Here is a 23,941-nt window from a genome sequence, read left to right as displayed (position 1 = left end):
ATGGCACTATCGGTACTATCGATGGTTGGACGCTATCGACCTAGCTCACTATCGATGGTTTAAGGTCTCGATAGTGGTCGGTAGTATCACGATAGTTTACTTTTCACATCACAAATACATTTTTAATCGTTTTTAGTTGTGGCTTCTATTCAATCGACTTGATTGACAAACTAAAAGAAAATTAATAAACAGCAGTGAAAAAAACAACCAAAGTAGTAAATGGATCGCTTCGTTCAAAAAGGTAATATTCATAGTATATTCTTAAAATATTAGAATGTATTTTATCAATATTTTTATCTCATTAAAGGTAAGCGTCAGAGTTCCACGCCTGTTTGTGATTGCAGCAGAACGGATTCCGAAAATGATTCCGCAACAAAGAAGTCAACATCAGGGAAAAGAAACAAGTTCTCTTAGGTCTGGAAGTACTTTAAACGGTCTGAGGATAAAAAGTTTCCAAAATGCTTGAAGTGTTAAAAAGAATATAAGACAATCGGCAACACCTCAAACTTGCGCGACCATTTAAAACGATTCCACCCAGACATACAAAACCATGCACCTGACTCTAGCACAGTGGCTAACGAAGAGATGGCATCCTCCAGCAGCAGTTGCAGATCCAGTGTACGATCTGTGGACTCGTATTTTAAAAGAGCAATGCTGTATGACGCTAACTCCACGCGAAAAAAAATATTGATAGAGCGTTGACTGAAATGGATGCCAAGGATGTGAAGCCATTCAATAGAGTGGAGAACGAAGGATTTTTTAAATACTCAAAAGTAATGGATCCCCGCTACAAGCTTGCAAGTCGAACGCAATTACGAGATGTTCTGATGCGTGATTTGTACAAAAAACTTCGTGTGAACTGGCAACGATTTCGGAGGGCATTGCGGACATTGCTGTTACATGTGATTTGTGGACTTCAAGTGCAAACGTTTGTTTTATAACCGTCACAGGTCACTTCATCCATGATTTTAGTATGAAAACCGCATCTTTAGCAACTACAAAATTAGCAGATGCTACAATTCATTCAGCGCTAAATATTGCAAACACGTTAAAGGACATACTGACTTTTTGGAACTTCTTGGAGAAAACGGTTTGTGTAGTGACAGACAATGCCAGCTCTATGCTGAAAGCATGCGAGATATTACAAAAACGGAGTCATCCATGTATTGCTCACACCATAAATTTAGTGGTCCAAGAAGGACTTAAACAACTCGAAAAGGATTCAACAAAAGCATTATTTACAAAGTGGAGGACCATTGTCCGATTTTTTAAGCAAAGTTCCATATCCAATAAAAAAATTAAAATTGCTCAAGAGCACTTTGCTCACACTTTCTTGCAGGAAACACCAACAAGATGGAACAGCTTCTACTTCATGATAGAGCGTCAATTAGAAACACACGATGGCATTGCTACAGTTTTGTTGTCCACAACAAATGCGCCGATGCTATTTACTGCTGATGAAATCAATATATTAAAAGATATTGTAAAAATACTAACATATTTTCATCAAGTAACTAAAAAAAATATCTTTTAGTACATATGTACGTGACGATTTCATTCATAATACCACTGGCATATGGACTTTTTCGCAAAGTTCAGAGTGTTTCATTACAAACTGCTGTAGGAGAAACTTCAAAACGTTTATCCACATATGGACATCGAACAGTGAAAAGGATGTCTACAATATTGGACCCTCGTTTCAAAAAAGATGGATTTCAGCACGATTCCAATAAGGTGCAAGCAGCATCTTTTTTGAAGAGCGAGTTGGCGAATTTGTGTACCAAAGACACCCCTAGTAACTTCGACGTACAAGTGAACACCCATACTCATGACTTGGGCTCATTTTTTGACTTTTTGGATCAACGAGCTAGTACTAAGCGGGAAGGAAGATAGGGTACAGACGGGAGCCAAAATCGGAAGCTCTGAAAGTAGTTTTTAATAGGAATGTAAAACTGGGTCCCGAACAGGTTTGACTTTCTTGTAAGGGCCTGTGGTGGAAATAAAATATGTAAAATGCTTTGTTTTGGGTATTTTTAGAAAATTATTGCGAGTTCAGTGCTGAAATCTTCGCTCTTGAGCACCTTCTAGAATTCCCTTCTGACTGCCAAGCACTAAGATTCTGTAGAACATGTCAGTAACATAAAAAAACGTAAGAAGTCTAAGCTTTTTTTCCAAAATGGATTAGATATCCCCGACATGCCCGAATGCTTAAAGGGGCTTACTCCATTAGAAGAACGACTGATTTCTCCTCGACTTCCTTTTATGAAAATTATTAGCCTATTAGACGGAGGGCGAGGTCAAAATGGCATTTAAGGAGCTGTAGTAAACGTTCCTATTTCGATAGACACTTGCGTGAAAGATCGCGTGCTTTTCATGAAACCCAGGTTTTTTAGCTTCACCTGAAACGTAGTATTTTAATCATGATTTCATGGCTGAAACCATTAGACCCTTAAAAGTTTTTGAAGCCCTTCGTCATTTAATTACCACAGATCTTTATAAAAAGCATGATGTTATAGTTAACGAACAAATGGATGTCTAGTTGTACACCCGATGTTGTTCAATTTGTAGCATCTCAGGCATACGCAGCCTTATTAGAAGAGATGCAGAATAGAGATAGGAATGAAGACCCCGAGCCAGCCCATCCTGACGAGGATTTGGAAGCTGAACAGCTCAACCCCGGAGGTCAAGATACTCTTCTTCAAAATAACATCTCAATAAATCCTAGTAAACTAGCAATAGTTACCGTTTCCCACCATTTATGCAGGCGTCAAAAGACCATGCTTCGAAATGTATACAACCATAGTTAGATCAGAGCTTCAAAATGCAGATAGGAGAGCCTGTGGAGCTGATAAACTGTTTTTCAGTTACAAGAAGTTAGAACTCATTAAGATTCGAAATAATATTTCAATCTACTTACGTTAGCAGAGCACTTCCAATGCAGTAACGCTCTTAAAGAGAATTTCATAGGGGGTCTTATAAACCACGATGAAGAATATGGGGTTCTTCAGGATATTCGTTCTTCTCCGGTTCACTGGGAGGATGAAAAGAAGAAGGTTATGGCCATGATTCGTCAGTTTGGCTTGCCGACTTTTTCATCACTCTGTCTGCTGCTGAAACGCGGTGGCCAGAGTGGCTTGTTTTACTCAAGAAAACCGTAGATAGGCAGACAATTAGCGAAGAAGAGGCAATAGGTTCAGTACGTGACGAAACAGCTCGTCTTATTAGGGCAGATCCGGTTACTTGCGCTAGGTATTTTGATTATAGATTTTGAAAGTCATGAAGAGTCCAGAAAGCATTTCGGGAGAAAACTTCGTCATCAAATACCTTTAGCGTGTTTTATTTCAACAAAGAGGTTATCCCCATATACACGGCATGTTTTGGCTGAAAGATGCCCCAGCAGTGGACTTAAATAGCACTGAGTCAATTTCAACAGTTGTAGCCTTAATTAATAAACACATTACAGTAGATTTTACAGACTCAGAATTATCTCCGTATGTTAAATACCAAAAGCATAAGCACACTAAAACGTAATTCCGTACCCTGCAATGCTCCAAACGGAGATATTAAGTCCACTGCCGGAGAAAACTCCAAACTTCGATTTTCACTGAGGAAACTATAAGATAATTCAAGACCTAATGAGTTCTAATCAATCTCCTGATATGATTGATCACTTGAGCATATTTGAGAATTTTCTTTCGCACGAACAAGTGAGCCTCAATTACGAGGACTACAAATATGCATTATGTAGCCAAGAAATGGATCCTCTTCTTTGGTTCATGGTAAAATTTAAAAAAAAACGAGAAGGGACGTGTGAGACGCTTCTTACGCGTCACAACTTTTATACCCGGCACTCAGTACTACATCTGCAACTTAGCGGTGTTTTGTCAAATTTTACATTTTTTCTTCATCTTCCATCTACATCAACAACACTACTCACGCCAACACGCTCCTTTAGCTCGCCACCCTCCCCTATAGACACACACTGCAGACTCACGGCAGAGGCAGAGCCAGCGGCAGAGGCAGAGACAGCGGCAGAGCCAGCGGCAGAGGCAGAGCCAGCGGCAGACGGCCAGTGTTTTGCTATAAGCTGCGGGACAGGGTGGGTTTGGCCACTGAAAATTAATTTCTTCATTGTGGCTATAATAATGATCCAATCGGATCCCATTTTGGTGATCTGATAGATATGGTCATTCCCTACGGAATGGCGTTTTTAGTTTTCTGTTATCTTCAAAATTGTAGATTTGGGAGGTTTTCGCCCTTTTGGGGGCGGAAGGGGGCGGGCTCATTTTTGAAATACACTGGTTTCAGTGTGAGCATACAGCAGTCTGGTGCCAAAATTTGGTGGCTCTAGCTCTTATAGTCTCTGAGAACTAGCCGACAAACAAGACGGACAGACGGACGGACGGACAGACGGACAGACGGACAGACGGACAGACGGACAGACAGACAGACAGACATAGACTCGGCTATTGATGCTGATCAAGAATATATATACTTTATGGGGTCGGAAACGTTTCCTTCTGTGCGTTACATACAACCGTTATCCGCACAAATACAATATACCCTATTTACTCTTCGAGTACCGGGTATAATTATTGCTTCTTAGTCATTAAATTATTATTTTAAAAATACTTGCAGGTTAAACAGTCAGATTTCCCTCTGCTAAAAACATTAGTTTTTAAATACCTTTGCATCCCCGCAACATCTGGGGAGTCGGAAAGGGCGTTTAGTAAGGCTGGGCAAATTGTTTGCGAACAAGACTTACTGAGGACAACGTAAACGTCCTCTTATTTTTGAACAAAAATTTGTGGATTAAGCCTAGTACTCAGATCGAAAAAAGGGGTCGCAAAAAAAGTCAGGGATGATATTCGTATGGAACCGATAAGAAAATGTTGTGCGCACAAGTTACTTTCTAGCGGCTGTTCGCCAGGCAGTAGTCAGATCGACAAAAAACAGGACGAAAAAATATAGAAAGTCAGACGTTAGTACCTGTGGAGGTACCTGTGGAGACCCTGTGGAGCAGTACTTGGTACCAAAAGGAAAACAACTTCAAACATTTGGTTAGCAGCCCAGCCGGGTCTGTGTCTTGGCAACATGAAGATACTGGCGTTCAAATAAGTTAAACAAATTTGAAATGCAAATAAATTCAATATAATCTCATTAATCTATAATAATTGTTTCCTTTTTTACCGTTTGATGGCCTTAAGCTCGTTTAGAAGCACGGTGGTCATTTATCTTTCAACTTCAGCTGCACTGTTGCCTCCATTTGATTGAGACTTTACTCTATGTTTGCTAGGTACCCTCTCGGAATATAAAACAAATCTTTATTTTTCGAGCTGCTAGCAACATACCAACGAATAACACACAAATACTATCAATACCACACAAATACTATCAATACCACACAAATACCATCGATAAAATACTATCGTCTGACTTTCTAGATTTTTTCGGCCTGTTTTTTTGTCGAACTGAGAACTGCCACTAACCAAATAGTATATCATAGTAAATATCATTAGGGACTATAAAAACTGTATTAAAACGAGAAGGGACGTGTGAGACGCTTCTTACGCGTCACAACTTTTATACCCGGCACTCAGTCCTACATCTGCACTTCAGCGGTTGTTTGTCAAATTTTTTCTTCATCTGTCATTTACATCAACAACACCATTCACGCCAACACGCTCCTTTAGCTCGCCACCCTCCCCTAGAGACACACACTGCAGAGTCAGAGCAGAGGCAGAGGACACAAACTGCAGAAGCAGAGTGTGAATGAGAGATTGTGAAAAAAAAAACTCCACTTCCGTTTTGGCAACCGCGTGTGACAGACCTATCAGGGGGCACCCTTTCAGTGTTCGTTTCCACTCCTTCCATCCGGGTTTTTGTTTGTGAGCTATTGCTCTTGTATTAAAGGGCTTTTTGATATATTTTCTTTTTGTGCGCGACCATAGCTATTTTTAAATAAACGAAGAGGGTAAGTCGTTGGCAGGCTGGTGAAACCACCAGGGAAGATGGCTGACGCCGAGCAGTCGGTGTCAGGCGTTAAGCGTTTGTCTGAGTCCGGTTCAGACAAGGAAATTGCTTCAAAAAGATTTCTGGCAGAATCTAATAATGATGCGAAAGGTGAAAATAAAATTCTACCTACAAACACAATGGAGGACGATCTGGACAAGAATGTTCATGTCCCCGTCAACAGCACAAATACCAATGCAAATATCGCTAGAGATGTGCACATAGTCGATAAAAAACAGAGGGATATAAATTTGTATGAGCACTCATTTAAAGGAGAAGCCAGTGTGCTTCTATCGACTAAGAGAAGTAATTTGTTTGAAAACAAAAATATTAAAAGTGATCTATACCTTTTTGAGAAAATAAGACACATCAATCTTGTTGGTCTCAAACGCATAACCCCGCTAGCTGCCACTCTGTACAAACTTTATTTCGGTGGTCCTTTTGAAGCAAATGAAATGGTTCCAAGCGAGGAATTTAAAAAATTAAACATCGACGTATTTATCCCAAAGAATTACACTGAGTCTGTGGGTGTTATAAGGGGTATCCCAACAAATATTTCAGATATGAAACTGCTGGACAATCTTGATTCAATTATTAAGATAAACACAGTGGAAAGGATTTTTAGGAAAACGAAAAACGAAATGAATGAATCTGTGCTCGTCCCAACCGAGACAGTCAAAATTGCTTTTGCGGGTACCGAAATTCCATCGGCCGTTCAGATTTATGGTATTTGCTCTTTAAAGGTAACCCACTACATTCCTGCGATTAGGCAGTGTTATAACTGTGGTCGCTTGGGTCATACAGCAGCGCGCTGTAAGTCACAAAAGCGATGCAAGAAATGTGGCAATAACACTTGCAACGAAAATTGTAACACAAACAAGTGCATCTTATGTCAAGGTGATGGGCACAATGCATTTGAAAGGAACAAGTGTCAGGTGTGGGCCAGAGAAGGTGACATAAATAAAATCATGGCCATTAAGAAACTGGCAAGAAAGGAAGCTCTAAAGCAGTTTTCCTTTCAACAAAACTATGATCAGATTCGAGACTATGACAAAAACTTTCCTCAAATGACAAATAAAAATAACAACAACAACAAAAATACATGTGAGCAAATACCGCAAGTTATAAGCAATAATGAAAAAGCAAACCAGGTATTAAAAAAACATTCATATAGCAGCAGAGTGATTCAACGCACTGTAGGCTTTGAGAAGCAAAAACCGCACTACTCACTGGAGTCATACACAAATGACTCTAGTGATCATGCATATGAATTCCCAAGAAAAGAAAACCATGACACTATTAGCAGTGTCAGTAGCAGCATAGTTCAGGAAATTCTTGAATTAGTCACTCCCATACTGCTTAAGTCAGCTAATGGAACAAACATAATTCAAAACATCAAAGGAAAATTCCTACAGAGCAGTTCGAAACATAGAAAACATGATGTTGGTAACAATACAAATCTCATCCACTAATATGTCCACTAAGATTTTACAGCTTAATGTACAATCACTCAAAACAACAAAAATGACAAAGAATACACCTTGAACTCTGGTGGATATGGCATAGCCATCTTCTCAGAAGTTTTCTCCCATGACATGTCATACAGAAATTTAATCAACTACGATCTATTGGAAAAACATAGAGATGATGGCTACGGAGGTGTAGCCATTGCTGTTAAAAAAGGCATCAAGCTTAAAAAGGAAGCCTTTAGTTCAGAGCACGATGTTATCATAGCCAAGACATGCAACCTTAATAAAAATATCACCATTGTCTCAGTATACTTTGAACCCTCCATGAAGACTAACACCTTTCAAGATGCTATTCAAACCATAGTTGAAAAACTGGACGGCAGGAGCAATGTGATTTTTGCTGGGGATTTTAACGCCAGAAACACTTGCTTTGGTGACAATGTCACCAATGCCAAGGGTAGATTCCTAGAGAACTACATGAGTAACTCCGGTTATAATTGTTTGAACGATGGAAGGTGCACCTTTAGACGTCACATCGACAGTCAAAGTGGCTCTGTGTTGGATTTGACCTTTTCAAACTGCACCGATAATGTCACCTGGAGCTGCAATTCAATTTTTGTTGGAGGCAGCCACCATCATCCTATTTCCATAGAAATTCCGGAGTGCATAGAGAAGCCCAAGTTCTTTCTCGCTAAGAATAGACTGCTTCGAAGGCTAACAGGTGCTATGCCATCAGGAGACATTTCAAACATCACAGAAAGCTTCACAAACAACATTAGGGCCTCCCCCTACTCCTTGAGCAGCAATAGATGCCCCAAAACTTGGTGGAATCCAGAACTGCAACTGTTGTATTCTAAATATACCGAAGCACAGATTCAGGCACAAAGAGTTCCAAGTCTGTCAAGCTACATAAAAGCAGTTAACTTGAGAGTAGAATGGAAGAAGGCAGTAATAATTGCGAAAAGAAACGCTTACGCCCGCAAGATCGATGTACTTAATCAAAAGCCAAACTCAAGGAAAGCATGGCTTTTCTTGAGGAACATTAAGTCCTTTAATGATCCCGTTAATTCCAGCTTTAATGCGGAATGGTCCCAGCCTTACCTTGACTTTCTTAAAAGCCAAGTCTCTGTGTTGGCGAAATTTCATACCTTCTCTGTCAGGCCAGCTTCACTCAACATTGATCCCTTTAACTTAAGTGATCTGTCTGCTGTTCTCAATAGGGGCAGAAACACTGCGGGAGGAATAGATAGAATCACATATGACATGATAAGAGCCCTCAGGAGCCCAGCACGGAGTAATCTTTTACAAGAATACAATAGGTTATTTACAGAATGTAGAGTCCCTGATCAATGGCGTACAATCAAAGTCATTCCCATCCCAAAGAGGGGTAAGGATCTCCATATCTATCAAAACTATCGACCTATCTCACTCATCTCGGTATTGGCTAAAACTCTTAATCTTATGATCAAGAGTCGCATAGACATGTTCTTAGAAAAAAGTAACACCATGCCCAGACGATCTTATGCCTACCAAAAGGGTAAATCAGCAGCCATGTGCATAAATGATCTCATCAATACCATGGCCTGTGAGAAGAAAAGGGGAAAATTCGTTGCAATTGTAGTAGTAGACATCGATAATGCATATAACTGCGTTAATCTACAAACTACAAATCCATGCTAATGGATTATGAACACATTCCCACGCAATATACTCACTGGATTGTAAATTTCTTTTCGTCTAGATTCCTAAAACTGGGTAACTTCATTAAAGAAATCAATGGTGGGTTGCCGCAAGGCTCCTGTCTCTCACCTCTACTCTTCAATCTATACACCAAAAGACTGCATCAAATTAATGATTCACATACGTCCATTATTCAATTTGCTGATGACTTTGTCATCATCTCAACAGGTAACAACATAAATGATGCTAGCAAAAACTTACAGTTAAAGATCAACGACTTTCACCTTCTCTGTCAAGATCTAGGCCTAAATTTCAACCCCAGCAAATCCTCAGTTATGTTTTGCAGTAGGGGAAGGCGTGATAATATCGCAGTTACATGTAATAATATCACTTTCCCAATAAAGGAGTCAATTACCTTCCTAGGCAGGGTCATTAGTGCCAACATGTCAGACAAATTGCACATTACAAAAATTAGGGACAAATCAGACAAAAGTGAGCTTTTGTTGCATGCTGTTACTACCATCAAAGCGGGACTCAAACCCAAGGTTTCATCCAACATCTTCAAATCCTTCATCAGATCTCAGCAGGAACATGCCATTACTAGTTTTTCGAACCTTAACATTAGCAACAGCAAGTCTCTTAACACTGCAAAGACGGACTGCCTTCGCCGTTGCGTGGGTGTGCCTCCAAAAACATCTACGCATCTGATTTTTTTTGCTCTGGCTGGTATTTTACCTCCCAAACACAGAGCTAAAATTCTCACAGTCAGAGAACTACTTAAAGTAAAGTCTCTAAACCCGACCTTGTATAATGATGTCACTAAATCCACTGCAAAGACTGCCTACACAGCTGTGTACCAAGAATATAGTAGTCTTTTCGACAATTATAATGAAGCTAAGAAGTACAAACACAGTTCCAAAGCCTTAATTTGTCTGTCAGTCTTTGACAGGAAAAAAACTGACATCTCAAACGAAGAATGCAATGCGATATATCAAGCTAAGCTTGAAGAATGGGTGTCAGGTGGATGGAACATTCTTTCCACTGATGCATCCATCAATGGTGATAAGACAGGTATAGGTATCTTAGATTACCCTAGTAACTTTAGCTATATGTTTAGGACTGAAAGTAGTTCCTCATCTGTGTTTGCAGAGCTTGTAGGTATATTAACGGCAGTTAAGATATCTAATATAAAAAGATACAGTAAAACTGTAATTCTCTGCGATAGTCAAGGCGCCTTAAAGGCTCTGAAGAGAAATGAATCAAATTCATACTTAACAGACGAAATCCACCTCAACATGGACAATTCCTTCACGAGCAACTTTATTGTGCACTGGATACCCGGTCACAAGAACATTGCCATCAATGAAAAGACTGATATACTAGCCAAATCAGCCACTAATGTAGGCAAACTATTTAATTTACCCCTAACATTCGATGAAGTAATAAGAAAAGTTAAAATAAAAGTTCAGACGGATTGGAACAATGAATACAAGGAAATATCAAAAACAAAAGGAATTTATTTTGCGTCAATCTACAATGAAATTCCAGTCAAACCATGGCACTGGGCTCTCGACTGGAGTGCAAAAAACATAAAGGTCATAAATAGACTGTTAATTAATCGAACCTACGATAACGTTTTTTTACACAAAATCAAAGCCAGAAACACCAACATTTGCGAAGTTTGCAAAGTTCTCGACAATGCGGAACATGAAATCTTCTCCTGCCAACGACATGCTATTATCAGGAAAAAATATAAAATTTTTCATCGCTTTAAAGATCTTAAGGAGTTATTGCTCACAAAGGAGCCTCTTTTTTGAGAGAATTGGCCAAATTTATTAATGAGGCTAATTTGGAGTTGTGAATCGAAACACACTGAATTTTATTCAGGTCGGGTTAACTCGGTGCCAACGGAAGTCACCTTGAGGAGCAACCTTCTGTTGCTCCTACTTTCTGAGGCAACCTTCTGTTGACCTACACACCTACACCAACACATACACATCAATTCATTTCACTACTATATATTTTGTTAAACTCTTACACACGACCACACTTTAAACTAAGCATCATATTGTTTAAATTATAAGAATTACCAATGCAACACCATGCACGGTCTCACTAACAACCATCGATAGTCAAGAAAATATCGACAGCCCCATCATCGAACTGAAGTACCTGGTCAATGCGGACTCATCGTCGTGCGACCATCCAATATCGCGTCAGCAATTAAATACCAAAAAAAAAAAACAAATATAAGCTGCGTTACGGGGTGGGTTTAGCCACTGCAAATTAATTTCTTCATTGTTTTTGGTGATCTGATAGATATGGTCATTCCCTACAGAATGGCGTTTTAAGTTTACTTTTATCTTCAAAATTTTAGATTTGGGAGGTTTTCGCCCTTTTGCGGGGGCGGGGCTAATTTTTTAAATGCACTGGTTTCAGTGTGAGCATACAGCAGTCTGGAGCCAAAATTTGGTGGCTCTAGCTCTTATAGTCTCTGAGAACTAGCCGACAAACAAGACGGACGGACGGACAGACAGACATAGAAAAAACTGGTTTCAGTGTGAGCATACAGCAGTCTGGAGCCAAAATTTGGTGGCTCTAGCTCTTATAGTCTCTGAGAACTAGACGACAAACAAGACGGACGGACGGACAGTCGGACGGACGGACAGACAGACAAGGCTCAATCGACTCGGATATTGATGCTGATCTAGAATATATGTATATAATTTATGGGGTCGGAAACGTTTCCTTCTGTGCGTTACATACAACCGTTATTCGCACAAATACAATATACCCATTTACTCTTCGAGTACCGGGTATAAAAATTGAATTTAATAGACGGATGAAACTCATTAAATATACCATTATATACCGATATACCGTGAATATACAATAAACTCAATTTCGTAGTCAAATAACCTAAAAAGTATTTAATATACCTTAAATAACACCACCAAAAAGGTTCGTAACACACAATTTAAATGCTTCAGTTTCACAGTTTCGGTTTTTGCCAATTGTCCATCACTGTTCATGCTATAGTTGACAGTGCTGTAAGCTGTTGCAAGTTACCACCAATCAGCTGACACGCGGAGTCCGACGAAAAGAAAATCTACATTCTATTTCTAGTGTTCGTTCGGAAAACAACTCTTTTTTGAGTTCAATATTTTCAGTAACTTTTTTATAATATTCAACACAAAACTGAAGTACATGGTCAATGCGGACTCATCTCTGCGACCAACCAATTTCGCTGTAGCGATTAAATATAAAAAAAAAATCTAAATGCGATTTGTCTGCTTTTTTAATCAATTCAACCATTTATTAGTAAACACAACTGCCCGAGAGCTAAACAGACGCAGCATGGCCTGTAGCAGATATGAATATGTGAAAAAATATGAGCAGGACGACACCATTTTGCCCAACGTGTGGATTGTTATTCGAATTGATGGCAAAAAATTTCACAAATTTTCCAAGACGCACAACTTTGAGAAGCCAAACGACGAGAATGGTAAAAAAACAAACTACTGAACATGAAGTTTATGACTCGCTGAACCTTTTCCTGTAGCTCTCAATGTAATGAACGCGGCTGCCACGGCTGTGATGCAGGAGTTCCGGGACGTTGTCCTCGCCTTCGGCCAGAGCGACGAATATTCGTTCGTCTTTCGCAAGGATACGGCGGCATTCAAGCGACGCTCGGCGAAACTACTCACCTACGTCACCAGTCTATTCTCCACGAGCTATGTGATGCAGTGGACCAAGTGGATGAGCGTGCCCCTGGCCTATGCCCCTTGCTTTGACGGGCGCGTGGTGCTCTATCCATCGAATGAGAATCTAAGAGATTATCTAAGCTGGCGACAGGCCGATGTCCATGTGAATAATCTGTACAATACAGCGTTTTGGAAGCTGGTTCTCGAGTCGGGATTCAGCAATCAAAAGGCCGAGGAAAGACTTCGTGGCACCTTATCGGCGGATAAAAATGAATTGCTATTTCAAGAGTTTGGCTTAAACTACAACAATCTGCCAGCCATGTACAGAAAGGGCACGATACTGCTAAGGAAGCGTGTGATAAGCAGTGGAGATAATGACGAAAAGGGCAGACAGGCTATCGTACAGCTCCACGAAGATCTAATATCATCGCACTTCTGGAAAAGTCACACAGAAATCTTGGGCAAGTATGTGCCAGGCACTTATAAAGCTTCTGAAGCCTTGCCCAGACTAGTGAAATTGCAATTAAGCACCAAACAGGAGCAGAAACAAGAGAAGCAGGAGGAACAGAAGAATCCAGAGAATCTGGCCGGGACTAGCTGATGATTCAACTTATGGCAATATATATTATTAGATTAAAATTACAATAAGCACACGCTCGAAAAAAAAAAACACTATATACTAGTAGTCATCATCGTCGTCGTCGTCATCATCCTCACTGGGCTTGCTGGCGATGGAGCCATCGGCGTGGGGTTGCTTCTGGATCATAGCCGCTGCCTGCATACTCATCCACTGTTGCTGCTCCTCGCGTGCCTGCTCTTCGCGCGCCTTGGCAAACAGTTCTTGTTGCTGGCGCAGCAGCTCCTCCTCGGGTATGCCCAGATTCTCTAGCCTTGTGCTTTGCCTTCGTCTCTTGGCAGCCACCTCCTTGCAGTCGTGCAAGACTGCCTCCGCCTCCTGCTTGTAGTCGGTGAAGCCTAGTCGCTCCAGCGCCTCCAGGACGTGATCTGCGTTGATAGTCTTCTTGTTTCGCAAATTGCACACCTCGTTCGCCTCCGAGCTGATTAAATGGATAAACTCTGAGCAGCAGTTTAGTATCAGCTCTCGACTCTCGTTGGCCACGCGCACGGTGGGAACCAGCTCTTTGATGATCTTGTTGATGCTGGCGCGTGGCAGAGTGAGTTCGTCATCCTCAGCGCTAGGCGGCAGCAGCTCCTCCTGAGGATTGGACATGGTCTGGCTCGGAAGTGTAAACAAAAACCAAGCAAAACTAGTGGAAAATGCTTCTTGCTGGAGATTGCTGCAAAACTGTGTTGGCTAATGCCAAACTGAAATATCGATAACGCGACAAACCTATCGACTGCTGTGAAGCGCACAGACGGAAAAGACGGGACCAAACAAGATTTGCATATTTAAAATATTAAAAACTACTTTAAACAATGGACGACTACGATTCGGATGACGAAAAATCTCAAGTTGAGAAACTGCGCCATGCTAAGGTGCCACGCGGCATGTTTGTAAGCGGCTGGGACGACGACGCCGACGAACTAATTGAGGAGGACAAGAATCCACAGGGTAAAAATTCAGATTAAATTGTTCTTCTGCAAAGTTGTTACCTTTAACTGGGTCTCATCCACTCACTCTCAGCAAGCGTGGAGCGAATGATTCTGTGGGCCGTCAACGAGAATCGCATTAGTGAGGTGCGCGAAATCCTCCGACTCGACCCGGATGCAGTCAATGCTAGGGACAGCGATGGCTACAGTCCACTGCATCGGGCTGCATACAACAATTTTGTGGACATTGCCAAGCTATTGCTGCAGCACAAGGCCGACCCGAATGCCCGCACCGATCTGGGCTGGACACCGCTGCACTCAGCCTGCAAGTGGAACAACGCCGATGTTGCTCAGATTCTGTTGCAGTTTGGCGCCGATGTCAATGCCGAGTCGGAGGGCAAGCAGACGCCACTGCACATTGCAGCCACAGTGTCCAATTGCAGAAACACTGCCACAACGCTGCTGCTGGACCGCAACGTACAGTCCAAGAAGGAGAACAATTCAGAGGAGATGGCTGCGGTCATAGCCCGTCGCACGGGAATGAGTTATCCCATCTTTGAGATCGCCCACGAGGCTTTCGAATGCGAGACGGGTTTGATAGATTAAACAACTAGCAATAAGTGCATAATAAATATAATACCTAATATATATTTTTTCAAAACAAATCTCTCATTGATCCCCCCTTCAGCTGGCTGGTGCTGGTGTCCTCACGAAATGCTCATAGAATGCTTTTGTATATTTGATCATCTCGTCCTGCATGGCGGCGGGCACAAAGTAGGGATTTCCCTGACCGCCCTCAATGGTGCCCTTGGCCGTGTACCGCATGTAGCTGGACACAGTCGTCTCCGGCGGCAGCACCGCCCCATCCTCAATGATGCAACAGTCTTTGATAACACAGCGACGACCCTGAGTCGAAAGGTATTAAAATTTGAGGAAACTCTTTCTATAGATAACCCGCTAAAATACTCACAATAATCGCATTCTTGCCTATATAAACGCATGAGCCAACGGAGGCCGCAGACACCACAGCGCCCTCGCCCACAAACACATGATCCCCAATATGCATGGGGAAGAATGCTATGCCTTTGCTGAACTGCTTGTACGGAGGTCGGATCACGGAATCCTTGCTAATCACGCAATAGCGGCCCGCGCGCACATTGGCCAAGTCGCCACGAATGATGGCGCCACTCTGAACAATCACCTTGCCATTCAGCACAATATTCTGAGATCCGCAGAGCACTGTGTGGCGGCTCACTTTGTTGCCAGACGCCTGTAAATAAAAAAAGGTTTGGCCATGATGAGGTCATCCAATTTATCTTGTGCCCAAGTGATGCTTGGATAATTTCTGCTACTTGCCGTCTCCACGTATTCATCTTTGCTGTAGTACGTATCCGCTATTTCCATTCTTTCGTTGTTTTATTAAGTTTTTTCTTAAAATTTGTTTTGTCAATTTGTTGTTGCACTTGCCAACTAGGCAGTGTGACCGCGGAATTATCGATCAAATAAACCGTCCAACCCTCAAAAATATACCAACATATATCTTCTCATTTTAAAAATATACCGTAAATATTCCGTAGTCTTAAATCATATTCCTCAATTTTGATGTTCTATTTGATATTACTAGTTTGCAAAGACTTTTAACACTGAAACAATATATTAATCCGTTTGAAGAATCAATTTGGCTTCTGTTAAATACTCCTTTTTATTGGATTGTATACCTTATGACCTTCTATTTTACAAATTGTTATTGGAATTTTACATTTAAATCACCCCTTCCGAAAGCAAGGGAGCCTTGTCTTCAGTATGTAAATGTATATAAATTATTAATTTATGTTTTAAACCTAGTACTCAGATCGAAAAACACGTTTAGCCTAGTACTCAGATCGAAAAAAAATTGTGCAATATATTCTGCTTGCAGCAGAGTGTGACCAGAGGTGAAAACCGCATTCTGTACGGTTACACTTCTCAGGCAGTTGTTTGTTTGAATAAAAGGTTAATAAAACAATGAAGGCAAAATGGATCCATGCAGGAGATTGCTTTTAGAGGGATTGGCGGCTCTTGTATGATCGGAGGAGGAGGACAATCGACGAAATAAGGGCCGAAAACTTTGATAAGACCCATATCTGCAGGAAAGAAACCAGGACGTTTGTCTATACATTTGAGTATTATAAATCATAGAATATGTGTTCATTTATGGAAACCCATGAAATGATACCCTTTGCATATTCCGCAGTTTAAAAATATGATTGCATACGTCTGGGAATAACATCTGCAGCCTTCTTTGATTGGTGGAGCAGCATGGCCGTGCCAAGGAATATTTGCGGCCGTCTGTGTCTTGGCAACTTGAAGATACATATGTATGTACCGTCTGTGTCTTGGCAACTTGAAGATATGTATGACAATACTGGCGTTCGAATAAGTTAAACAAATTAAAAATCGAGATATGTAGCGGGTATTTCTACAACTGTTTTTTTATTGGCCCACACCACCCTACTAATTTTTATTGCATGCTCGGTTAACCCAGAGTAAGTTAATTCTGACTTAAACCACTTCTTAAACCACCGAGCTTTGCTCTTACCTCAACCAATTGGATGGCACAAATAAATGATACAACTAATTGAACTAAAAAATCCGAAACAATGACCACAATTAGACTACTATATTACGGTTCAGTTTTACAAGGGTTCTGTTGGAATCTCAAAATGAATCGAGATTCTACCTATATTTTCTTGCATATTTATAGTGGACTAGAGTATTGTTCAGTGTTCAGTTTTCGAATAGCAACATGGAGCTGAGGATACTTGGGACACTTTTTGTTGGTTATGGACGAGTACCACTTCCACTCAATTGGCCGGGAGGATCTGCAGAGCACAACCCACTACAGTACCGTCCATCTGACTGGCGCCGCCGAGAGTCCAGCAGACAGGAAGCATGGTGATTCCTGGCGACCTGAAGAAGGTTCTGAAACGGCTGGAGATCCATAACCTGATCCTCGCAGAGATATCCTATCCTGTACGACCTCCATCATTTGAGGAACAGAATGTGATCAGCATCAATAACCGAGTCGATAGAGCCATGTCTGTCTGTCCGTCTGTCCGTCCGTCTTGTTGAGCGCCTGGATCTCAGAGACTATAAAAGCTAGAGCCACCAAATTTTGCATCCATACTTCTGTATGCTCACACTGTTACAAGTGTATTTTAAAAATGAGCCGCGCCCCTTTCCGCCCCCGCAAAAGGGCGAAAACCTCCCAAATCTGCAATTTTGAAGATAAAAAAACTAAAAACGCCATTCCGTAGGGAATGACCATATCTATCAGATCACCAAATTGGGATCCAATTGGATCATTATTATAGCCACAATGAAGAAATTAATTTGCAGTGGCTAAACCACCATGTCCAGCAGCTTTTGTTGTTTTTTTCACATTCTCTCATTCACACTCTGCTTCGCGCAGTGTTTGCGGCCTCTGCCCCTGACACGTCTCTGCCTCTGCCGTGTCTCTGCCGCGACTCTGCCATGACTCTGAAGTGTGTGTCTCTAGGGGAGGGTGGCGAGCTAAAGGAGCGTGTTGGCGTGAATTGTGTTGTTGATGTAGATGACAGATGAAGAAAAAATTTGACAAATAAAAAAGTTGTGACGCGTAAGAAGCGTCTCACACGTCCCTTCTCGTTTCAAATCGAATCTCTCATTGATCCCCCCTTCAGCTGGCTGGTGCTGGTGTCCTCATGAAATGCTGATAGAATGCTTTTGTATATTTTATCATCTCGTCGTGCATGGCGGCGGGCACAAATTAGGGATTTCCCTGACCGCCCTCAATGGTGCCCTTGGCCGTGTACCGCATGTAGCTGGACTCAGTCGTCTCCGGCGGCAGCACCGCCCCATCCTCAATGATGCAACAGTCTTTGATAACACAACGACGACCACCTCAAACTGGTCCCCATTCGGTGATCTGATAGATGTGGTAATTCCCTACGGAATTGCGTTTTTAGTTTTCTCTTATCTTCAAAATTGTGGATACCGCAGATTTTCGTCATTTGTGTGGGCAGAAGGAGGCGGGGACATATCTATCAGATCTCCCAATTGGCATTGGAACATTATTATAGCCAGAAGGAAGAAATTAATTATGGCTAAACCCACCCCGTTCTGCAGACTGTTTTTATTTTCTGCGCATTCTCCCATTCCCCACTCTGCTTTGTGCAGTGTGCAACTCTTGGGTAGGGCGTCTAGCTAAAAGAGCAAGTTGGCGTGAGAAGTGATGTAGATGTAGTACATGTAGTACATATATGACATATTTAGTCAAAAATGTAAAATTTGAAAAAGAAAAAAAAACACTAAAGTAGAGATGTCCTACTGAGTACCGGGTATAAACGTTGTGACGCGTATATTAAATTAAAATGTATTGTGTTTTTTATTTAAATTTGTAATACATTTAATTTATTGAACATTGGAAGGAATTTCTCATCAAAGCTAATCATTAATTAGACTCGCGCGATATTAAACATTGGCATAGTTTTGCATGGGAAAACGCAGGTGTTTAACCGGAATTGACCATTACCTTTATGCATGTACTGGAGTTTATACAACAATCACGATGCCGATTGGACAGCTGCTCTTCTACATAAAAAAAAAAAAAAGAATGTTAATAGTTCCTCGCAGTGTGGGGGGTGCTTGTAAGCTTCTCCCCCCCCCAAAGAAGGCAAATGTCCGCAATTATAACCTTCCAAGATAACAGCAATTTCCCGCTGGTGTTGTGCTCCAATGATATTCCAATTAATGCTTTTTAATAATCGCAACGTAGACCCCAGAGCAATGCCCAGCCCCAGTCCCAGCCCCAACGTTAACCTTCAAAGTGAACGCTCGAATGCCCACACGAGGCGGCAGTGGCTGCGTCTAGCTAATCATAGTAGCATTTTAATTTCTTTATTGTTTGTCTGGGGTTTTTGGGTTCTGCGGGTTTTGGGTTTTGCAGAACGCCGACAATTCAGCCATGCACAGCCACTTATGGTAATCCATTATAGTGTGTCCCTATACTTATCTATCCATAGGGTCTACTTGTGCTATAGATTTGCTGTTGGCATAGAAAATAATTTGTTGATACATGCAAATATTTAAATAACTTTTAGTATCCCTAACCAACACCCAAATGGATGAATGTAATAGTAAGTGCATTATTTTTGCCATTTTATTTACAACCTTTAACCCTCTTAGAACATTCTTTAACCATTCTCAACTTTGCAACCATACAATTGGCTTTTAGCTAATTGGGAACTGAATAGAAGCCGACAAAGAAAAATCGTTTAACCTTCTGTCTTGGAAAACCGCAACTAAATACATTAATCTGTTGATGTTTGCTACTTTTTAACCAAAGGTGAATAAACTTGAACTTGAACATTGTTTGGAAATGAATTGAGCTGTGTTGTGAGCACACAGACAGACAGAAATACAGACAGACAGACTAGCAACACAACATTTAAACGAAAAAATCTAAAAATATTTGTTAAAAATTTGTTTTGCACTTTTGGTTCTTTAAATTGTGTTGATTGTTGGGTTGAGGTTTGGTCAGTATTTAATGTGGTGTGAAAACGTTCGTGTAGCAATCAAAACATTATTCAAATATTGACCAGTTTGGGATCCAAAGCTTTCATTAACATTTTGATATGTTTTTAGAATTACAACCCTTTTTTGTGCACCACTTGGTCGCATATCTGATATCTCTTTTGCAATAAATGTTATTAAACACAATTTTCACTAGCAATAAAATATTAAAACCAAGGCCACACACACAGCTCTGGCTGCACAGAACAGTGCTGCACCAGCAATACACACACACCCAATGCGTCCCTTCGACTCTTCTGCCACAAGGCGACCTTCAAATACATGGAGGGCCTTTACAGACACACTATGTAAATACTTACAAAAGATCAACTCATCCATGGCCTTGATAATAATTAATTGCTGTTTTTGTTGTTTCTCTTGTTGTTGTGATGTTTTGGATATTCATTATTAAATGGCCACTACGTTATTTTGAGATTAATCAAGATCGAGAAACACGCACTGTAAACATCGCTCACGATTTTAGATTACTGCTGGAATCTCGATCCACATCTTAACCTTTTTGAATTGTTTTCATTTGTCTCTCAATGAAGAAAATCTAAACCATTTAATCACATAATTAATAAATGGAAAACGAAACAGAAAAACTATGTGCTATCCAGTTGGGGTCCGTCCGATCCGTCATGTCAGACCTAACTGAACAATTTCACTTAAATTGCATAGAACTACACTGAGAGAAAGAGAGGTAAATTTGAATGATCTATGCGAAAATAGGTGCCCTTTTGATTTCTTAAAGATTTATTAAGACACGTTAAAGTGGCACAAGGTGTTATTTTATTATACCCGGAACTCGAAGAGTAAATAAAATATATTGTATTTGTGGGGAATAACGGTTGTATGTAACGCACAGAAGAAAACGTTTCCGACCCCATAAAGTATATATATTCATGATCAGCACCAATAGCCGAGTCGATAAAGCCATGTCTGTCTGTCCTTCTGTCCGTCCTAGAGACTATAAAAGCTAGAGCCACCAAATTTTGCATCCACACATCTGTATGCATCTATATGCTCACACTGTTACAAGTGTATTTCAAAAATGAGCCGCGCCCCTTTCCGCCCCCGCCAAAGGGTGGGGCACCAAATTGGGATCCAATTGGATCATTATTATAGCCACAATGAAGAAATTAATTTGCAGTGGCTAAACCACCATGTCCAGCAGCTTTTGTTGTTTTTTTCACATTCTCTCATTCACACTCTGCTTCGCGCAGTGTTTGCGGCCTCTGCCCCTGACACGTCTCTGCCTCTGCCGTGTCTCTGCCGCGACTCTGCCATGACTCTGAAGTGTGTGTCTCTAGGGGAGGGTGGCGAGCTAAAGGAGCGTGTTGGCGTGAGTGGTGTTGTTGATGTAGATGACAGATGAAGAAAAAATTTGACAAATAACCGCTGAAGTGCAGATGTAGTACTGAGTGCCGGGTATAAAAGTTGTGACGCGTAAGAAGCGTCTCACACGTCCCTTCTCGTTTTAATAAAGTTTTTATAGTCCCTAATGATAATGGCAAAACGGCAACCACTAGAATGCGTAACAAGGTCGTTGAATTTGATGTTCGTTGGGTGGTTTAATTATTATATATATATGTATATATATGTATATATAATATAATAATATATAAAAATACTATATAATATATATAATAATATAATATAATAAAATAATATATATTTATATAAATGTGCAGTAAAGAAAAAAAAAATTATATCTTGAGATGTGGTATACTATATCTTCAGTATATCGTTGATAAGTATGAAAAATATGAAAAATTGAAACTGAAAGTATTAATTTTGTTCGTTTGATGCTCATGTTAATGGCATCGGACTATATTGCCAACTATATTGCCATCTGCGTATATTTAGAAATTAAGAAAAATATTTTAGTCTATTTTATAACTTTTTTTCTCAGTGTTTATATATATACAATCATACATGGCCAAGAACAGTGGAGAAACGACAAACAAAAATTGCAATTAACAAAATTGGAAAAGTTATTTATTCATTGGATTTATTGCGAACAAGGCAATCCCAGCAAACATAGACAGAGGCAGATATAGAGAGAGGAAGGAAGGGAGATTGGGAGACAAAGTATATTGCATAATATTTTCACTTGTTGCATGCAGCTCTCCAACGTTTGATCAACTAAAAACCAATACAAACGAGATGGGACGTGTGAGACGCTTTTTACGCGTCACAACTTTTATACCCGGCACTCAGTACTACATCTGCACCTTAGCGGTGTTTTGTCAAATTTTACATTTGTTCTTCATCTGTCATCTGCATCTACAACGCTTCTCACACCAACACGCTCCTTTAGCTCGTCCCCCCTTCCCTAGACCCACACACTGCAGACTCGCGGCAGAGGCAGAGCCCGCATACTGCAGAAGAAGAGTGTGAATGAGAGAATGTGAAGAAAACCAATATAAGCTACGGGACGGGGTGGCGGGTAGCCACTGCAAATTAATTTCTTCATTCCGGCTATAATAATTTTCCAATCTATTCCCAATTCAGTGATCTGATAGATATGGTCCTTCCCTACGGAATGGCGTTTATAGTTTTCTTTTATCTTCAAAATTGTAGGCTTGGGAGGTTTTCGCCCCTTCGGAAACTGGTTTCAGTGTGAGCATACAGCAGTCTGGATGCAAAATTTCGTGGCTCTAGCTCTTATAGTCTCTGAGAACTAGTCGAAAAACAAGACGGACGGACGGACAGACAGACATGGCTCATTCGAATCGTCTATTCATGCTGATCAAAAATATTTATACTTTATGGGGTCGGAAACGTTTCCTTCTGTGCGTTACATACAACCGTTATTCGCACAAATACAATATTCCCTACTCACTCTTCGAGTACCGGGTATAAAAAAACTCCCATCAAGTGAAACAAGTTTTTTGTTCAAGTCTTTTTTTTCAATCGATAAATTGTCTCCATAATTGAAAACTTCGTAAATGCATATTTATCCATAGATACACTATGTACAAACATACATTGTATGTATTAGGGAATGCGTTTTTCCTATTCATGTGTGCTGGATGTTCGTCGTGACAGAAAAAAGGTGACGTCTCAGTTGTCGGGGAGGGGAAGCCAAGGCACACGACGAGATATTTGGGAATGTTAGCAATCTATGAATATATAAATAAAAACTTTTTAATTAGGTTACATTTACTTTTGTAACCATTTATGGTCAGCGTAGAATTTGTGTGTTTTTTGAGAGACTATACTACTCAAAAAAATCTAATTTTTTTTCCGCTTCGAACCAATCCAACTTTTTCTGATACACTGAGGAATTCAATTTTTAAGTATGAAGAATTATGTTTGGTTTTCGATGGCAGAACTTTTTTTTAAAGAATTGTAAAGTCTGATATTTTTTTTTAGAGATATCGCTTCTGTTTTTCACATAACTAAGGTATCTTACGAGAATTTACTCCTGTATACTGTGAACCCCTGATAATTCTATATTTCATCATTGAATGTTTGAATTATTTTGTCTATATATTTGCTCGTTTCGACGAACTCCAACGCTGAAAAATACTTGTACGATTTGCACTGACGACTAATTACAGTCATTACAATACAATATGGCAGCCGAAATGGCTTCCTCTTGTCAAGATCGCGGCCCAGCACACGAAAACTAGTACGAGTGGCTCGCTATCAGTATTGAGTTCCGAGTTCAAAATCCGAGTTCAAGAACTAACTAACGATTGTCCGAGACAATGGCAGTTCTCAAGGAGCACATGTAGTGGGGGATCTGTGTAGTGGCGCTGCTGTTCAGTGGGGCATTTTTTGTATCGAGTTGTTTGCTCAAAGAATGCTAAAAACATGAACAAATTGTGTGAAACTTGAAAATTAATGCGCTTTCGGATGTGGCGATTATTTATAATACAAATCCCCCCACCCTAACCCACCACCGTATTGAAAAACTACCAT

At 40.5% G+C, this 23,941-nt stretch overlaps 4 protein-coding genes across 5 annotated transcripts; 2 read left to right on the top strand and 2 right to left on the bottom strand.

Moving 5' to 3' along the window:
- Positions 1–12,249: 12,249 nt before the first annotated feature.
- LOC117900803 (probable tRNA(His) guanylyltransferase) lies at positions 12,250–13,522 on the top strand. 2 transcript variants are annotated; one of them, XM_034811290.1, is made up of 3 exons: positions 12,250–12,268; positions 12,435–12,666; positions 12,724–13,522. In XM_034811290.1, the coding sequence occupies exons 2-3, from the start codon at positions 12,441–12,443 to the stop codon at positions 13,464–13,466; spliced, it is 969 nt and encodes a 322-aa protein (XP_034667181.1). In that variant the 5' UTR covers positions 12,250–12,268; positions 12,435–12,440; the 3' UTR covers positions 13,467–13,522. The 2 variants fall into 2 exon arrangements, with proteins under 2 accessions (XP_034667181.1, XP_034667179.1); XM_034811288.1 differs by lacking the exon at positions 12,250–12,268 and having other exon boundaries at positions 12,391–12,666.
- Positions 13,460–14,182, bottom strand: LOC117900806 (protein Dr1). Its single transcript, XM_034811293.1, has one exon. It carries the CDS (start codon positions 14,094–14,096, stop codon positions 13,545–13,547), a length of 552 nt encoding a protein of 183 aa, XP_034667184.1. The 5' UTR covers positions 14,097–14,182; the 3' UTR covers positions 13,460–13,544.
- A 34-nt stretch (positions 14,183–14,216) lies between these two features.
- Positions 14,217–15,062, top strand: LOC117900804 (ankyrin repeat domain-containing protein 49). The gene is made up of 2 exons (XM_034811291.1): positions 14,217–14,438; positions 14,511–15,062. The coding sequence occupies exons 1-2, from the start codon at positions 14,303–14,305 to the stop codon at positions 15,020–15,022; spliced, it is 648 nt and encodes a 215-aa protein (XP_034667182.1). The 5' UTR covers positions 14,217–14,302; the 3' UTR covers positions 15,023–15,062.
- A 14-nt stretch (positions 15,063–15,076) lies between these two features.
- On the bottom strand, positions 15,077–15,905 carry LOC117900805 (dynactin subunit 5). Its single transcript, XM_034811292.1, has 3 exons — positions 15,773–15,905; positions 15,387–15,686; positions 15,077–15,322 (listed from the first exon to the last, which is right to left on the bottom strand). Exons 1-3 carry the CDS (start codon positions 15,818–15,820, stop codon positions 15,101–15,103), a joined length of 570 nt encoding a protein of 189 aa, XP_034667183.1. The 5' UTR covers positions 15,821–15,905; the 3' UTR covers positions 15,077–15,100.
- Positions 15,906–23,941: the final 8,036 nt, after the last annotated feature.

Source organism: Drosophila subobscura, chromosome U (genome assembly GCF_008121235.1).
Source record: "Drosophila subobscura isolate 14011-0131.10 chromosome U, UCBerk_Dsub_1.0, whole genome shotgun sequence".
In the NCBI taxonomy this organism is placed as follows: domain Eukaryota; kingdom Metazoa; phylum Arthropoda; class Insecta; order Diptera; family Drosophilidae; genus Drosophila; species Drosophila subobscura.
Note: the sequence above shows the minus strand (reverse complement) of the source record. Positions and strands in the feature narration are given on the sequence as shown.

Excerpts from the sequence above, each read along its gene's own strand:
- LOC117900803 (XM_034811290.1), top strand. The coding sequence starts at position 12,441 with ATGCGATTTGTCTGCTTTTTTAATCAATTCAACCATTTATTAGTAAAC. Across the intron at positions 12,667-12,723 it reads GAAGCCAAACGACGAGAATG|CTCTCAATGTAATGAACGCG; the intron begins GTAAAAAAACAA and ends CTTTTCCTGTAG.
- LOC117900806 (XM_034811293.1), bottom strand. The coding sequence starts at position 14,096 with ATGTCCAATCCTCAGGAGGAGCTGCTGCCGCCTAGCGCTGAGGATGAC.
- LOC117900804 (XM_034811291.1), top strand. The coding sequence starts at position 14,303 with ATGGACGACTACGATTCGGATGACGAAAAATCTCAAGTTGAGAAACTG. Across the intron at positions 14,439-14,510 it reads GGAGGACAAGAATCCACAGG|CAAGCGTGGAGCGAATGATT; the intron begins GTAAAAATTCAG and ends ACTCACTCTCAG.
- LOC117900805 (XM_034811292.1), bottom strand. The coding sequence starts at position 15,820 with ATGGAAATAGCGGATACGTACTACAGCAAAGATGAATACGTGGAGACG. Across the intron at positions 15,687-15,772 it reads AAGATGAATACGTGGAGACG|GCGTCTGGCAACAAAGTGAG; the intron begins GCAAGTAGCAGA and ends TTTTATTTACAG. Across the intron at positions 15,323-15,386 it reads TAGGCAAGAATGCGATTATT|GGTCGTCGCTGTGTTATCAA; the intron begins GTGAGTATTTTA and ends CTTTCGACTCAG.